The 17,892-nt window shown below is 40.0% G+C and overlaps 1 protein-coding gene across 2 annotated transcripts in view; it reads left to right on the top strand.

Annotated features, from left to right (window-relative positions):
- Window positions 1-1,696: 1,696 nt before the first annotated feature.
- Window positions 1,697-17,892, top strand: part of LOC115135277 (cytoplasmic polyadenylation element-binding protein 3-like) — a 60,277-nt gene continuing 44,081 nt past the window's right edge. For both annotated transcript variants that reach the window (XM_065023294.1, XM_029669783.2), the window contains exons 1-2: window positions 1,697-1,826; window positions 3,348-4,195. In XM_065023294.1, coding sequence (XP_064879366.1) covers window positions 3,359-4,195 — 837 coding nt within the window. In that variant the 5' untranslated portion in view covers window positions 1,697-1,826; window positions 3,348-3,358. The remainder of the gene's footprint in view (window positions 1,827-3,347; window positions 4,196-17,892) is intronic.

Genomic DNA, 17,892 nt, shown 5'->3' with positions numbered 1-17,892 from the left:
ACCTACCTAAGAGGCACCAAGCCTACTTGGGAAGACGAGCATCATGAAGATACACATATGGCTACAGAATACTTCGTATTGCGGTAGGTTGCATTTATTATAGCGCTCTGTATAGCGTTATTACGCCACACGCTTCGGGCAGTGCATATGAGTGCATCTCATTTAATGGCTCAGTTGTATCTTTATTCTCAAAATGTGCTTGGTTAAAATGACTGCAAAATGTTGCAACAGTTTTAGCAGTCATGGAAGATATTGTGCAAATGTGATCTGGGATACCCCCCCCCTAATTACATGGGTCTGTGGAAGGTGAAGAAAAGAAGCCTCGTCTAATGTAGCTATTAAAATATCGCCTAGTCAGACTACTCTATTCCAGCTGGCTGATAAACGTTATTAGATTTCCCATTTGGTTCAGCACATATGTTTTTTTTTACCAACTTTAACTTGTCAATACTACCTCAATTTCCTACTTGGAAGACAAACAATGTCTTCTACTTCCATGTCTATAGTTGCAGGGGTTTTGTTTGAATTTAGAAAATGCTCAGTTAAATGTTTTGTTCCATGAAATAATCAAACAATGTGTACATTGCCATTTTATCTATTTCAAAGATTCTCATTAATTGAGACAGGTAGGTGTCCACCCCAAAGTGCTGCATGTCATTGCTGGATTACTTAATGGAGCAAAAAAAAATGATCTCATTTTTAAAGTAGCATTTTCTAAATTTAAATGACACCTCGCAACTAGACATGAACGTTTAGAAGACACTGGTTGTATTCCAAATCAGGAATTGAGGTATTAAACTGGGTGGTTCGAGCCCTGAATGCTGATTGGCTGACACCCGTGGTATATCAGACCATATACCACGTATGACATTTATTTTTTACTGCTCTAATTACATTGGTAACCAGTTTATAATAGCAATAAGGCACCTCGGGGGTTTGTGATATGAGCAATATACCACGGCTAAGGGCTGTGTCCAGGCACTTCGCGTTGGGTCGTGCATAAGAACAGCCCCTAGCCGTGGTATATTGGCCATATACCACGTCTCCTCGGGCCTTATTTCTTAAACGGCTAATGGAGCATCACATTCGCCATTACTATCCCCAAGTTACATCTAGCTCACGAAAACCTCCCTCTAGGGTTTTCAAGCAATTAGCTTCGGCCACGGCTGTATATGAACTACAATTCTGACGCTGTGTTTTACTGGTTTTAGAAACGTCAACTATTGCTTGCTAAATGGTTTGAAACGTATGTCCCTTATCTTTCATATCAGCGATGAATAATCTTTAAAATAAAACAGATGCACTTACTGTGGCAGATTTGCACAGTTCCATATGCTGTGTTTGCCTCAAGTCAATGAACTACATTTTCTCCCCACTTACGCTTACACACAGGTGTTTGTAGCACGCTAGATAGCTACTTAGCACAGGCTGCCGCCGCTTCCTAAACAAGCGCTGTAAACATTGAGATATGGCCTTGGGAACACTAACCCTATTTACCGGCTATGAATGGGTTAACGATGACAGTCAATAAAAGTCATATTTAAATGCTAGCCTGATTTAATGCAAAAATGCATGGGCCTACATTCAAAACAAAAGCTGACCAAAACAATAGTATTTTTTTTCGACCAAACTTTGCATTCCGGACAAGTTACACTAATAAACTACATTTCCCTGAAGCCTCCTCATCCATGCGCCGCAGTCGATCAGCTGTTGAAGCAACTGCTGACTACCTCCGCACGAAGGGTAACTCATTTGTCATATCTTAACCCAGACGAGGCAAACAGAAATAGCGTTATTTACAGAGTCCCAAAGGGTGAAAGATAAAGGTAAATTGAGTTTCATGTGAGACAGAAAACCGACACGGGTGTGCATGCTGTTGCGGTGTTTGTTTGGTGATAACGTTACCTGTACAATTGTGGGTCGGATACGAATTTTTAATAGCCCGCTTGTGAATGTATCTCATGTCTGGTATAACCAACGCGAAAGGAAAATACGATTTTTTTGTTTGTCGAAGTTGGTGCATTGTTTTTCTTTTAGGCTGGTTAACTCCACCCGTATTTGGTTACTTGATGACCATGAACATGCAGCGTTTATGCATCGAGGAGAAAACAAGGATTAAGCACTGTACAAAATGCTGTGCAATATTTTACTTTCTACGAGAAGTCTACGTCACACCTGTTAGGAATAGGATATTCTAAAAACCTGAGAATTAAAATGATGTGCTCAACCTACATTTGGCTGGCTACTGTGTGGGAGTCGTTTAAGTCTATTCTGAATACTTTCTAAATATCACACTGTGGCTTTATTAGGCCAGTTATCTTGAATGGTTCATAATTCAAATGGAAAATAAACCGTGCAGTATCCTGACTCATTCAAAGGTGCGCTTGCAAGCAGAATGATTTTAATATTAGTAAATGTATTACCAGCGATGGGCCTAATTGTGTCTAATTATGCTAACGGCCGTCCAGAATAAACTTTTATAAAGAGTTTATGATAGCCTTAAAATACGAAATTAACCAAATGTAATAAATATTATTTTGATCAATGCAGGCAGGCATGAAAGAAGAGGCGCGACACTGCTCCTCTAGGCTTTTGTGAACATAGATATGCGTCTCTGTTATAGCACCCATTTACACCCTACTCAGAAAATCTGCATATAAAAAAGGTGACAGAAAAATGTACCAAGTTTAATGCAGTAATTGAAGCTGCCTCTTATCGGAATCTCTAACATTCATGCTTTTAGGGTGAAGCTTGTTAGCCTATGTAGCAAGCTGTTTTGTGAAGTCACTTAAACATGTAGCTCATGTCTTGCCTACTACTAGACCAATGCCATACAAAAGTGCATCATCTCTTATGCAGCTATCATTGTCACGGAAACCTCAAACAAAACAAAAAAGTCAATTTAGCTAAGAAGTGGGTGGGTCAAGGTGGTGTGTCTCTTTAACCTTGAAGGATGCAGCAGCTGTATTTTTTTGCAAATTAATTCGGGGTTGGTTCTAGGGAGAAAAATAAACAGGAAAAATAATCAGTCTCACATTGCAGTTTGGAATTTCTGGGTAAAGGAAAACAAGACATGGTGAATATCGGTGTCCTCCACGTGTCTCTCCCGCACACATCTGAGTGGATCTCTGGCGTCAGAAAGGGTGAAACTATTTAATCTCTTGCTGAAGTGCACTTTATTATAATACACCAGCAGTATTAGATTTTTTTCTAAATGGATGATCACTAATTCGCCTCCAGCAGCAGAAAAATTCCCCACGGAGTCCTCTCTAAAATATCACAACAGCCCAGAGAGGCTAGTCTGACATTCTCAATAGTAAATAACTTATCTGTTTTCCCCGTTTCAGCTCAGCAAACCATGCAGGATGATTTACTGATGGACAAAAACAAAGCCCAACCTCATCAGCAGCTAGATCCAGCAGTAGACCCTCCCTCCACCCCGACCCCTTCGGATCCCCCTACATTAGATGAGAGCCCGTCGAGTGTGAGCAACCAAGCAGCTTCAGCTCTCAACAAAGAGAAAGTGCCGATGGAGTCTCCGATCCTGCCAGGCTTGAGTTTTCATCAGCCGCAGGAAACCGGTGGCACCCTGTCCCCATCATATGGTAGCACTTGGTCTACTGGAACTACGAACACCGTGGACGACAATTTTAATCAAGGAATACCCTCGGTGAACGGAACAATGCTTTTCCAGAACTTCCCCCACCACATAAATCCGGTATTTGGAGGCAATTTCTCACCTCAGCTTGGCTTGGCACAGTCTCAGCATCCACAGCAGCAAGCCCAGCACCAGCCAGCGCAGCAACGGAGATCCCCTGTTAGCCCCAACCACGGTCCTTTTCCACAGAGAAACGCTTACAGTCACCAGTCTGTCATGAATAGCAAGGCTTCTTCACCTGCCTCATCTTCGGGTTGGAATAATCACCAAAATGCCACTTGGAGCACAGCCTCCAATCCATGGAGCGGTCTCCAGGCAGGCAGGGACCCGCGAAGAGCTGTGGGAGTCGGGGTTGGTGTGGGGGTCGGTGTAGGGGTGCCTCCTTCCATGAACCCCATCTCCCCGATGAAAAAGCCCTATTCTAGCAACGTTATAGCACCCCCAAAATTCCCGAGAGCTGGTCTCCTCACCCAGAAATCTTGGATGGAGGACAACGCCTTAAGGATGGACAACAGCAACAATATGCTGCCTTTTCAGGTATGTTTGGCCTAATAATAAGGAAACCTTAATCCAATTTTAAACATTTTCATAATAAACAATATTGGTATGTAAATTAAATGCAAGGGGCACAAGTGTTAGAATATGATGATGATGACTTGTCCACGTCATGAGAGAACTTCTGAAACTGTAGAAGTAGCCTATAGCCATATGTATGCTAATAGATTAATAGATTGTTTAAATGCAATGTTAAAGAAGTGTCATAATGGATTGTTTAGTATGTGATTAGTCTATTATGACCTTATAATAAGGTTTCTATGCATAATTTACTATTTTCCATCGGCGTCAGCACAGAAATAGAATGAATAGAACGGCCCTCCCCATTCAAGTCAGTGATGGCATAAGGGTTGACTGACAGCCATTTTGTGTGTACTCATTGGAGCAAAGCAGGAAGTGTGCCCATCAATCATTTGTGCTGTGATTTGTTGAAGCAACTCAACTGACCTTAAAGAAAAATACATTTAGAATCATTTGAATGAACATTCTGTTACCATGTCAATTATTGCATCACAATACCAGGCACCCATTGCATGTGTACCCATGAGTTTACTTGTCAAATTGCCAGGATTAGAGGTTCCTAGCCCATTCTATTAATGATATTTCTATGGTCGGGGGACTGACTCCATTGAGAAATGGCTCTGGAGTTCACTTCCCACCCTATGGTAGTGAAAATCATCGTGATTATTGAAGAACATTATTTAATAATAGCTCTTAAAGGGCGACATTTAGTCTAGTGGGTGGTAGGTCTTCGATACACTGCTCTCATATGATTATACTGTGTAACCAAATGATTATGTAAGTATCCGCTTCGCAATACATTATTAGTCATAATTGCGTTGTAACAGTGACGTATGAAACATTGTTGAGAGTCCACCCCCTCTCTTGTTTTACTGTGCAAACGTTTTACTTTGTCACTATATAGCCTGCCGTAGACAGTAAGTAGTTCAGTTTATTCAGGCCTAGTTATTTTAAAAAGCTATAGACAGAAATTAAAGAATGCACTAGGCTACAGTCACTTGACAACCAAGTAATGAACAGTGCCGGTTCAGTAAACTGTGATTCTATAGATCTTTTAAAAATATTTTTTATATATATTTTTTTTACTTTGAAAGGCTTATCTAAAAAAGCCAAGGGGAAAGAAAAGGTCCCTTTCTGAGTCAATAACTAAATGCTTTTACACTATTTTAAAGGAGAGTACTAGAATGCTGCCAATGTAAGTCACGTTTTCCATGCCTAGTTTGCCAGGACTGCAGTGGAGATAACCTAGGAGTTATGTGTGCTTTTCGTCAGTGATAGGTGCTGTCTCAGCGCAGCCTTCTCTGATGTCTACAGCTACGTCAGACACACCAATGAAATGCCATCCTATCTGCCCATTTCTATTTTGGCTACCACTGGGCCTGAGACATCTCCTTTTTCAAAAGCAGATACAAAGGCATTGTTTAATGAAGATACAGCGACTTCAGAAACTATTCACAGCCTTTTACAAAGTGGGATTAGAATGGATTTATTTGTCATTCATTGTCAGCAAACTACTCAAATGTACAGGTGGAAGAACTATTTTAACCTTTGTAGAAAATATTTGAAAAATAAAAACCCTAATATTTTGATTAGATAAGTATTCAACCCCCTGAGTCAGATACGGCAGCTAGCCAAGCATTTAGGAGCATTGGGCCAGTAACCGAAAGGTCTCTGGTTTGAATACCTACGTTTATTCTTTCAGTGAAATACGGAACCGTTCGGTATTTTATCTAACGGGTGGCATCCCTAAGTCTAAATATTCTTGTTATATTGCACAACCTTCAATGCTATGTCATAATTACGTAAAATTCTGGCAAATTAGTTCGCAATGAGCCAGGCGGCCCAAACTGTTTCATATACCCTGACACGCAAGAGAAGTGACACAATTTCACCTGGTTAATATTGCCTGCTAACCTGGATTTCTTTTAGCTAAATATGCAGGTTTAAAAATATATACTTCTGTGTATTGATTTTAAGAAAGGCATTGATGTTTATGGTTAGGTACACATTGGAGCAAGGACAGTACGCATTGGAGCAAGAACAATACGCACCGCATCGATTATATGCAATGCAGGACACGCTCGATAAACTAGTAATATCATCAACCATGTCTAGTTAACTAGTGATTATGATTGATTGATTGTTTTTTATAAGGTAAGTTTAATGCTAGCTAGCAACTTGCTTACTGCATTCGCGTAACAGGCAGGTTTCCTCGTGGAGTGCAATGAGAGGCAGGTGGTTAGAGCGTTGGACTAGTTAACTGTAAGGTTGCAAGATTGAATCCCCTGAGCTGACAAGGTAAAAGTCTGTCGTTCTGCCCCTGAACAAGGCAGTTAACCCACCGTTCCTAGGCCGTCATTGAAATTAAGAATGTGTTCTTAACTGACTTGCCAAGTTAAATAAAGGTGTACAAAAAAAATAAAATACAGATTTCCGATTGTTATGAAAACTTGAAATCGGCCCTAATTAATCGGCCGACCTCTACTGCTAACAATGCTCACTTAATTTCTGGTTTTTTCTTTTAAACTCATTGCAGCACAGTTTTCCCTGATGGTACTTGTTTTGTGAATAACTTTTGTCTCCCAAATCCTGAACAGCTAGTTACTAAATCATTGCAACTACAATGTCCAAATTAGGACTCACAGACAGCTATTGGAGAGTGTTTTTCACTGAAAACATATGAATTTGTGACGTACTTTAGGGATGGCTAATTACTGATCCATGTATCTCTCATTTACAGATTCAGTGTCAGAAGAATGTTCACTGTGACTAGCAGGCAATGGTGTCATCTGTCATTAGTTGTCTTGTGTTCTCAAATATTGTCATAAATAGATCTATCTATATTAGTACCAGTCAAAAGTTTGAATACACCTACTCATTCAAGGGTTTTTCTTTATTTTTACTATTTTCTACATTGTAGAATAATGAAGACATCAAAACTATGAAATAACATATATGGAATCATGTAGAAAGCAAAAAAAGTTTTACACAAAATCAGAATATATTTGAGATTCTTCAAAGTAGCCACCCTTTGACAGCTTTACACACTCATGGCATTCTCTCAACCAGCTCTCATGAGGAATGCTTTTCCAACAGTCTTGAAGGAGTTCCCACATATGCTGAGCACTTGTTGGCTGACTTTCCTTCACTCTTGTGTTCCAACTCATCCAAAACCATCTCAATTGGGTTGAGGTCATGTGATTGTGGAGGCCAGGTAATCTGATGCAGCTCTCCATCTCGGTCAAATAGCCCTTACACAGTCTGGAGGTATGTTTTGAGTCCTTGTCCTGTTGAAAAACAAATGATAGTCCCACTAAGCGCAAACCAGATGGTGTGGCATGGTGTATCACTGCAGAATGCTCTGGTTAAGTGTGACTTGAATTCTAAATAAATCACGAACGGTGTTTCTGGCAAAGCACCATCACACCGACTCCATGTTACAAGGTGGGAACCACCACATGCGGAAATCATCTGTTCACCTACTCTGCGTCTCACAAAGACACGGAGGTTGGAACCAAAAATCTCAAATTTGGATTCACCAGACCAAAGGACAGATTTCCTCTGGTCAAATGCTCATGTTTCTTGCCCCAAGCAAGTATCTTCTTCTTATTGGGGTCCTTTTTAGTCATGGTTTCTTAGCAGCAATTTGACCATGAAGGCCTGATTCACGCAGTCCCCTCTGAACAGTTGATGTTGATGTCTGTTACTCTGAATTCTGTGACTAATTTATTTGGGCTTCAGTCTGAGGTGCAGTTAACTCTAATGAAATCCTCTGTAGTAAAGGTAACTCTGGGTCTTCCTTTCCTGTGGCGGTCCTCAGAGTCAGGTTCATCATACCGCTTGGTTTTTGCAACTGCACATGAAGCAACTTTCAAAGTTCTTGACCTTTTCTGGGTTGCCTAACCTTCATGTCTTAAAGTAATGATGGACTGTCATTTCTCTTTGCTTATTTGAGCTGTTCTTGCCATAATATGCACTTGGTATTTTACCAAATAGGGCTATCTTCTGTATACCACCCCTACCTTGTCACAACACAACTGAATGGCTAAAACCCATTAAGAAGGGAAGAAATTCCACAAGTGAAATTTTAACAAGGCACACCTGTTAATTGAAATGCATTCCATGTGACTGCCTCATGAAGCTGGTTGACAGAATGCCAAAAGTGTGCAAAGTTCTCATCAAGGCAAAGGGTGGCTACTTTGAAGAATCTCAAATTAAATATATTTAGATTTGTTTAACACTTTTTGGGGGCACTACATGCTTCCATACGTGTTTATTTTATAGTTTTGATGTCTTCACTATTATTATACAATGTAGAAAATATTAAAAATAAAAAATCCTTGAATGAGTAGGTGTGTCAACTTTTGACTTGTGCTTATACTAACCATTCAAAAGTTTGGGGTAACGTAGGAATTCCTTGTTTTTTTTAAGAAAAGCTCTTTTGGGGGGGGGTTATGATTTCAAATTGATCAGAAATACAGTGTGGACATTGTTAAAGTTGTAAATGACTATTGTAACTGGAAACTGTTTTTTTTTTTTAATTTATGGAATTTTTGCATTGGCGTACAGAGACTCATTATCAGCAACCATCACTCCTGTGTTCCAATGGCACGTTGTGTTAGCAAATCGAAGTTTACCATTTTAAAAGGCTAATTGATCATAAGAAAACCCTTTTGCAATTATGTTAGCACAGCTGAAAACTGTTGTTTGATTAAATAAGCAAGAAAACTGGCCTTCTTTAGACTAGTTGAGTATCTGGAGCATCAGCATTTGTGGGTTCGATTACAGGCTCAAAATGGGCAGAAACAAAATTTTCCTTTGAAACTCGTCAGTCTATTCTTGTTCTGAGAAATGAAGGCTACTCCATGTGAGAAATTTCCAAGAAACTGAAGATCTCATACAACGCTTTGTACTACTCCCTTCACAAACACGCAAACTGGTTCTAAACAGAATAGAAAGAGTTGGAGGCCCGGTGTACAACTGAGAAAGAGGACAAGTACATTAGTGTCTAGTTTGAGAAACAGATGCCTCAAGTCCTCAACTGGCATCTTCATTAAATAGTACCTGAAAAACACCAGGAAGTTGTTGTTTCTGGCCACTTTGAGCCTGTAATCGAACCTACAAATGCGGATGCTCCAGATACTCAACTAGTCTAAAGAAGGCCCGTTTTATTGCTTCTTTAATCGGGACAACAGTTTTCAGCTGTGCTAACAATTTCAAAAGGGTTTTCTAATGATCAGTTAACTTTTTTTAAATGATTAACTTGGATTAGCTAACACAACGTGTCATTGGAACACAGGAGTGATGGTTGCTGATAATGGTCCTCTGTACAACGATGCAGATATTCCATAAATCAGCCGTTTCCAGTTACAATAGTCATTTACAACATTAAATGTCCTCCCTGTATTTCTGATAATTTTGATGTTATTTTAATGGACAAAAAAATTGCTTTTCTTTCAAAAACAAGGACATATCTAAGTGACCCTAAACTTTTGAACGTTTGTGTAATATATATATATACAGTGGGGAGAACAAGTATTTGATACACTGCCGATTTTGCAGGTTTTCCTACTTACAAAGCATATAGAGGTCTGTAATTTTTATCATGGGTACACTTCAACTGTGAGAGACGGAATCTAAAACAAAAATCCAGAAAATCACATTGTATGATTTTTAAGTAATTAATTTCAATTTTATTGCATGACATAAGTATTTGATCCTTTTTTTTAATTTTTAAATTGTACCTTTTAACTAACAGTTAAGAACAAATTAAGAACAAATTCTTATTTTCAATGACTGCCTATTCAGGGGCAGAATGACAGATTTGTACCTTGTCAGCTCGGGGGTTTGAACTTGCAACCTTCCGGTTACTAGTCCAACGCTCTATCCACTAGGCTACCCTGCCGCCCCACCTCAGAAAAGCAGAACTTAATATTCGGTACAGAATCCTTTGTTTGCAATTACAGAGATCATACGTTTGCTGTAGTTCTTGACCAGGTTTGCACACACTGCAGCAGGGATTTTGGCCCACTCCTCCATACAGACCTTCTCCAGATCCTTCAGGTTTCGGGGCTGTCGCTGGGTAATCCGGACTTTCAGCTCCCTTAAGATTTTCTATTGGGTTCAGGTCTGGAGACTGGCTAGGCCACTCCAGGACCTTGAGATGCTTCTTATGGAGCCACTCCTTAGTTGTGTGTTTTGGGTCGTTGTCATGCTGGAAGACCCAGCCATCTTCAATGCTCTTACTGAGGGAAGGAGGTTGTTGGCTAAGATCTCGCGATACATGGCCCCATCCATCCTCCCCTCAATACGGTGCAGTCATCCTGTCCCCTTTGCAGAAAAGCATCCCCAAAGAATGATGTTTCCACCTCCATGCTTCACGGTTGGGATGGTGTTCTTGGGGTTGTACTCATCCTTCTTCCTTCAAACACAGCGAGTGGAGTTTAGACCAAAAAGCTCTATTTTTGTCTCATCAGACCACATGCAGATGGTCATTGGCCAACTTCAGACAGGCCTGTAGTGTGTTACTAATGGTTTTCTTTGAGACTGTGGTCCCAGCTCTCTTCAGGTCATTGACCAGGTCCTGCCGTGTAGTTCTGGGCTGATCCCTCACCTTCCTCATGATCATTGATTCCCCACGATGTGAGATCTTGCATGGAGCCCCAGACCGAGGGTGATTGACCGTCATCTTGAACTTCTTCCATTTTCTAATAATTGTGCCAACAGTTGTTGCCTTCTCACCAAGCTGCTTGCCTATTGTCCTGTAGCCCATCCCAGCCTTGAGCAGGTCTACAATTTTATCCCTGATGTCCTTACACAGCTCTCTGGTATTGGCCATTGTGGAGAGGTTGGAGTCTGTTTGATTGAGTGTGTGGACAGGTGTCTTTTATACAGGTAACGAGTTCAAACAGGTGCAGATAATACAGGTAATGAGTGGAGAACAGGAGGGCTTCTTAAAGAAAAACTAACAGGTCTGTGAGAGCTGGAATTCTAACTGGTTGGTAGGTGATCAAATACTTACTGTTTGTCATGCAATAAAATGCACATGAATTACGTAAAAATCATACAATGTGATTTTCTGGATTTTTGTTTTAGATTCCGTCTCTCACAGTTGAAGTGTACCTATGATAAAAATTACAGACCTCTACATGCTTTGTAAGTAGGAAAACCTGCAAAATCGGCAGTGTATCAAATACTTGTTCTCCCCACTGTATATGCGCAACATTGAGAAATGTAAAATATTTTGCTGAGTTAGTTCATATAAGGAAGTCAGTCAATTGAAATAAATGCAATAGGCCCTAATCTATGGATTTCACATGACTATGGAATCTTTTATTTCAGCTCATGAAACATGGAACCAGAACTTTACATGTTGCGTTTTATATTTTTGTTCAGTATAATACATATCTCCACTATAGGCTACTTTGAACATGCTCCAACCTCAAATGGGTGAATCCGCTCTCGTACTCACTGAGTAGGCAGTATTTGTTCATTCACTCAAAAGGAAGAACCACGGGGAAGGTAGTGTGAGCCAAAATGTGAAACTGTTGCAGGGAACAACGTGGCAATGGAACCTGGTGAAATTCAAACCTGATTGAAACATATTGAGTAGATGATCACTATTGTCTGTTATTCTCTTTTTAACCCCTCTCCCTTTGCCACTATTTATCTCACTTTTTATTTCATTTAGTGAGCCTCTAATCTTTTTGCTCTCTATTTAGCTAGCTCGTGGAGGTGGTTATGACAAAGACCAGGTCAAGGGGGCACATGTCAGAGGCTGAGTGCCCTGGTTGCTAAAGTGATATTCAGGCAAAGGAGCTATCAAACCAAGCACAAACTCTTGGAGAAGAGTGGTTTAAAGTCACTTCAGAGTATCACCAGGGTCATATTCTTTAGGGCACACTAGCAAAGCATTTTATGCCAAAATTGTGGGAAAATTATTCTCGTGAACCATAAGTCCAAATCAGTATGTAGGACCATGTTAGATCTCTTCTTAGCTTGAGAAAAGTTAATGGATTGGTTAAGAGATGGCTGAGTTATTGATAAATCATTCAATCAGATTTTACGTGTCCATTTAAATCCTTTGTAAATCCACTTCACAATGGTCTATCAACTCTAAACATTTTACGGTCATCAAATACATTACCATTACAATGTTAAGTTTGCCATTGAGATCTTAAAAATAAGGAAACTAAACAATTCACTTTTTGGAACGCTAATTCTTAAAATAATCATATAAAATTGTCTTCCAATGGACTTAGTCAGATTCACTCAATGTCATCTTTGAACTCATCACAATAATCCTTAAAGAGTTTGATAATATAATGTTATTGCAGTCAAAGATGGCCACACTATACCAGTAGATCAGGGGTCTCCAACCTTTTCTAGTATGAGAGCTACTTACATTTTTTTTATCACTTTTTTTTCCTAATAGCTTTCAAATAAGCACATTCTTCTCCTCTCCTCTGCAACACTTTCTCCTTCATGCTATGTAAAATAATGGTTAACTTCTTATGGCGGAACCCTAGACAACATTCCGCTGAAAAGGCAGTGTTTTTAAGAAATATCTAACTCACACATCAACAAGTGCAATACACCAAATTAAAGTAACTTCTTGTTAATCTACCCATCATGTCCGATTTCAAAAAGGCTTTACAGCGAAAGCACAACATATGATTATGTTAGGTCAGAGCCAAGTCACAAATACACAGACATTTTTCCAGCCAAAAATAGGAGTCACAAAAAGCAGAAATATAGATCAAATTAATCACTAACCTTTGATCTTCATCAGATGACACTCATAGGACATTATGTTACACAATACATGTTTTGTTCGATAAAGTGCATATTTATATCCAAAAATCTCAGTTTACATTGGCGCGTTACGTTCAGCAATGTTTTGCTTCCAAAACATCCGGTGATTTTTGCAGAGAGCCACATCAATTTACAGAAATACTCATAATAAACATTGATAAAAGATACATCTATTAAACTTCTCCTTAATGCCACCACGGTGTCAGATTTTAAACATTCTTTACAGAAAAAGCAAACCATGCAATAATCTGAGTACGGTGCTCAGACGACAAAACAAGCCAAAGAGATATCCGCCATGTTGGAGTCAACATTAGTCAGAAATGGCCTCCCGGGTGGCGCAGTGTTCTAGGGCACTGCATCGCAGTGCTAGCTGTGCCACTAGAGACTCTGGGTTCGCGCCAATTGTCCGTGGGGCGACGCACAATTGGCCTAGCGTCGTCCGGGTTAGGGAGGCTTTGGCCGGTTGGGATATCCTTGTCTCATCGCGCAATAGCTACTCCTGTGGCGGGCCGGGCGCAGTGTACGCTAACCAGGTCGCCAGGTGCACAGTGTTTCCTCCGACACATCAGTGCGGCTGGCTTCCGGGTTGGATGCGCGCTGTGTTAAGAAGCAGTGCGGCTTGGTTGGGTTGTGTTTCGGAGGACACATGGCTTTTGACCTTCGTCTCTCCCGAGCCCGTACGGGAGTTGTAGCGATGAGACAAGATATTAACTACTAACAATTGGATACCACGAAATTGGGGAGAAAAGGGGGTTAAAAAGAAATAGCAATATAAATGTTCACTTACCTTTTGATGATCTTCATCAGAATGCACTCCCAGGAATCCCAGTTCCACAATAAATGTTTGATTTGTTAGATAAAGTTAATCATTTATGTCCAAATTCCTCCTTGTTGTTAGCTCGTTCAGCCCAGTAATCCAACTTCATGACGCGCGATCACTAGGTGCAGACAAAAAGTCCCAAAATTCCCTTACAGTCCGTAGAAACATGTGAAACCATGTATAGAATCAATCTTTTAGGATGTTTTTAACAAATCTTCAATAATGTTCCAACCGGAGAATTCCTTTGTCTTCAGAAATGCAATGGAAGGAGAGCTGACTCTCATGTGAACAAGCGTCACGAGCTTGTGGCACTCTGCCAGACCACTGACTCAAAGAGCCCTTATGAGCCCCTCCTTTACAGTAGAAGCCTCAAACAAGGTTCTAAAGACTGTTGACATCTAGTGGAAGCCTTAGGAAGTGCAATTTGACCCCATAGACACTGTTTTCAATAGCCAAGCATTGAAAAACTACAAACCTCAGATTGCCCACTTCCTGGATGGATTTTTCTCATGTTGTCGCCTGCCATATGAGTTATGTTATACTCAGACATCATTCAAACAGTTTTAGAAATGTCAGAGTGATTTCTATCCAAATAATAATATGCATATATTAGCAACTGGGACTGAGGAGCAGGCAGTTTACTCTTGGCACGCTTTTCATCCAAACATGAAAATGCTGCCCCCTATCCCAAACAGGTTAATAAACAACTCTTAGGGGAGTCCTATAAAATCTCTGATTTTGTTTCTCCCAAAATCAGTTTTCTGTTTTTATTTTTCTGGGCCCCAAAAAAATTTCACACTCAAATGTACAATTGTTCATAGAGAAACAACGCCGTCATGGATTCTCTGCTGTTACCAAGTGAAACTTGATTTTGGAAGAAGCTAACCACTTTAGCTAAATTAGCAAACCAAATGCACAATCCTTTTGTATTTTTTTGGTCAATTAACTTAATAGTTGTAAGATATCTAGCTGATAAGCATTTAGATGTGAATTCCACACTGTTGCTAGATCACCTTGCTGCACAACAGTGAGTGACTTAAAAGGCTCCAGTCTCTGGTTTTTGTGTGCTTGTAAACAAGCACCACGTGACTGGGGTGACAGGTGAAATTAAGTATGCACTCTTTTATCTCCCAACTTATTGCACAAGTTAACTGCAGATATTTACTTAAATGTAGCTACAAATATTCACATTAATAAAAACGTCAAATTTGATTCAACGCTATTTAGGGTATTTAAAAACCATCCCGTGGCTAATTTGAAATACCCCGGTATACTACCCAAGCCTACTAGCGAGTGAGAAATGTGCTGTCTAATGTGCCAGTCTAGCGATGGTTCTGTACTGCTGCTGTTCATTTCATGGCAAAGTTTGCAAGTAACAAATAATAGATACAAATTATATACTTACTCATGATATACAGTTGAAGTTGGACGGTTACGTACACTTAGGTTGGTGTCATTAACTCGTTTTTCAACCACTCCACAAATTTCTTGTTAACAAACTATAGTTTTGGCAAGTCTGTTAGGACATCTACTTTGTGCATGCCACATGTAATTTTTCCAACAATTGTTTACAGACAGATTATTTCACTTATAATTCAATGTATCACAATTCCAGTGGGTCAGAAGTTTACATACGCAAAGTTGACTGTGACTTTAAACAGATTGGAAAATTCCAGAAAATGATGTCATGGCTTTAGAAGCTTCTGATAGGCTGATTTACATAATTTGAGTCAATTGGAGGTGTACCTGTAGATGTATTTCAAGACCTACCTTGAAACTCATTGGCTCTTTGCTTGACATTATGGGAAAATCAAAAGAAATCAGCCAAGACCTTGTAGACCTCCACAAGTCTGGTTCATCCTTGGAAGCAATTTCCAAACGCCTGAAGGTACCATGTTCATCTAATAGTATGCAAGTATAAACACCATGGGACCATGCAGGCGGCATACCGCTCAGGAAGGAGACGCCTTCTGTCTCCTAGAGATTAACGTACTTTGGTGCAAATCAATCCCAGAGCAGCAGCAAAGGACATTGGAAAGATGCTAGAGGACATGGGTACAAAAGTATCTATATACACAGTAAAACGAGTCCTATATCGACATAACCTGAAAGGCCGCTCAGCAAGGAAGAAGCCACTGCTCCAAAACCGCCATTCAAAAAAGCCACACTATGGTTTGCAAATGCACATGGGGACAAAGATCATACTTTCTGGAAAAATGTCCTCTGGTCTGATGAAACAAAAATGGAACTGTTTGGCCATAATGACCATCGTTATGTTTTGAGGAAAAAGGGGGAGGCTTGCATGCCGAAGAATACCATCCCAACCGTGAAGCATGGGGGTGGAAGCATCATGTTGTGGGGTGCTTTGCTGCAGGAGGGACTGGTGCACTTCACAAAATAGATGGCATCGTGAGAAGGAAAATTATGTGGATATATTGGAGCAACATCTCTTGACATCAGTCAGGAAGTTAAAACTTGGTTGCAAATGGGTCTTCCAAATGGACAATGAACCCAAGCTTACTTCCAAAGTTGTGGCAAAACGGCTTAAGGACAACAAAGTCAAGGTCAATGGCCGTCACAAAGCCCTGACCTCAGTCCTATAGAAAATGTGTGGGCACAACTGAAAAAGCGTGTGCGAGCAAGGTGGCCTACAAACCTGACTCGGTTACACCAGCTTTGTCAGGAGGAATGGGTCAAAATTCAGCCACGTTATTGTGGGAAGCTTGTGGAAGGCTACCTGTAACGTTTGACCCAAGTTAAACATTTTAAAGGCAGTGCTACCAAATACTAATTGAGTGCATGTAAACTTCTGACCCACTAGGAATGTGATTAAAGAAATCTGAAATAAATCATTCTCTACTATTATTCTGACATTTCACATTCTTAAAATAAGGTGGTGATCCTAACTGACCTAAAGACGGGGAATTTTTACTTGGAATAAATGTCAGGAATTGTGAAACTGATTTTAAAGTATTTGGCTAAGGTTTATGTAAACTTCCGACTTCAACTGTACTTCTTCTAGGTAAGCCTACTTTGCAGTTATCATTTTAATTGAGAATGTTTTGGGGAAAGTATTTGTCAACCCTCAAGATGGTTATCACATCAACTGGCTACGCAAGAAGTGATAGAGATGTGTGCACCACACAGACTGATGGGCAATATTGCTGGAAACTGTCAGATATTGTTTCACTTGGCTTTTTTTTAGCCAATAGTGGCTAACCAGGGGTGGGATAATGTTGCGTTGATAGTAGCTTGATTGACCTGTTGGAGACCCCATGCAGTAGATTATGCTAAAAATACTATTCATGAACCATGTGACAAATGACACCAAATTTGGAATGCAGGCCCATGGTACATGTCTTGATTTAGTTCGAAAAGCTAAGGGATTGGTCAAAAGATGGCTGAGTTATTGACACACAAAAAAATATTTTACGTGGCAATCTAAACCACTGTAAATGTACTACACAGTGGGCTATCAACTTAACTTGTCCTCGCTATCATGGATGTCCCTAAAACGAACCAAAATGAATTTGGTAATTATATCTTTAAAAAACAAGATGGCTCTTAACAACTCATTCTTTGCATATGTAACGCTAATGCTCAAAATCTTGCAATCATCTTCTCCTTATGAGCCATACGTCAGATTCACTCCAATTTTTTTTGTTTTGTTTGAATTGTTACTATTTAATGGTTTTGAGAAAAAAATATGGCCACTTTGTACCAATAGATGCTAGAAATCTTGTCATGAACCATGGTATATAGACTCAACTAATTAGCCTTTAATGAACTTCAGTGATTTTAATTGTTGAATCATTGTTGGACAGCAATATTTAAGCCTTGTCTCTGATTTTCAAGCAAATTTAACTTAAGTCCGGACTGAGGCTGGACCACTCAGGAACACTCAACACTTCTTGGGAAGCCATTCTGGTGTGTCTTTGGAATTAAGATTTGTGTAATTGTCCCGCTGAAAAATAAGACTCTATCCCAGGGTTTTCAGAAGACCGAGGCAGGTTTTCCTCAAACT

The sequence above is a fragment of the Oncorhynchus nerka genome, linkage group LG10 (assembly GCF_034236695.1).
Source record: "Oncorhynchus nerka isolate Pitt River linkage group LG10, Oner_Uvic_2.0, whole genome shotgun sequence".
Classification (NCBI taxonomy): Eukaryota; Metazoa; Chordata; class Actinopteri; order Salmoniformes; family Salmonidae; genus Oncorhynchus; species Oncorhynchus nerka.
The sequence above is the reverse complement of the archived record's forward strand: the minus strand, read 5'-3'. Positions and strand labels throughout refer to the sequence as shown.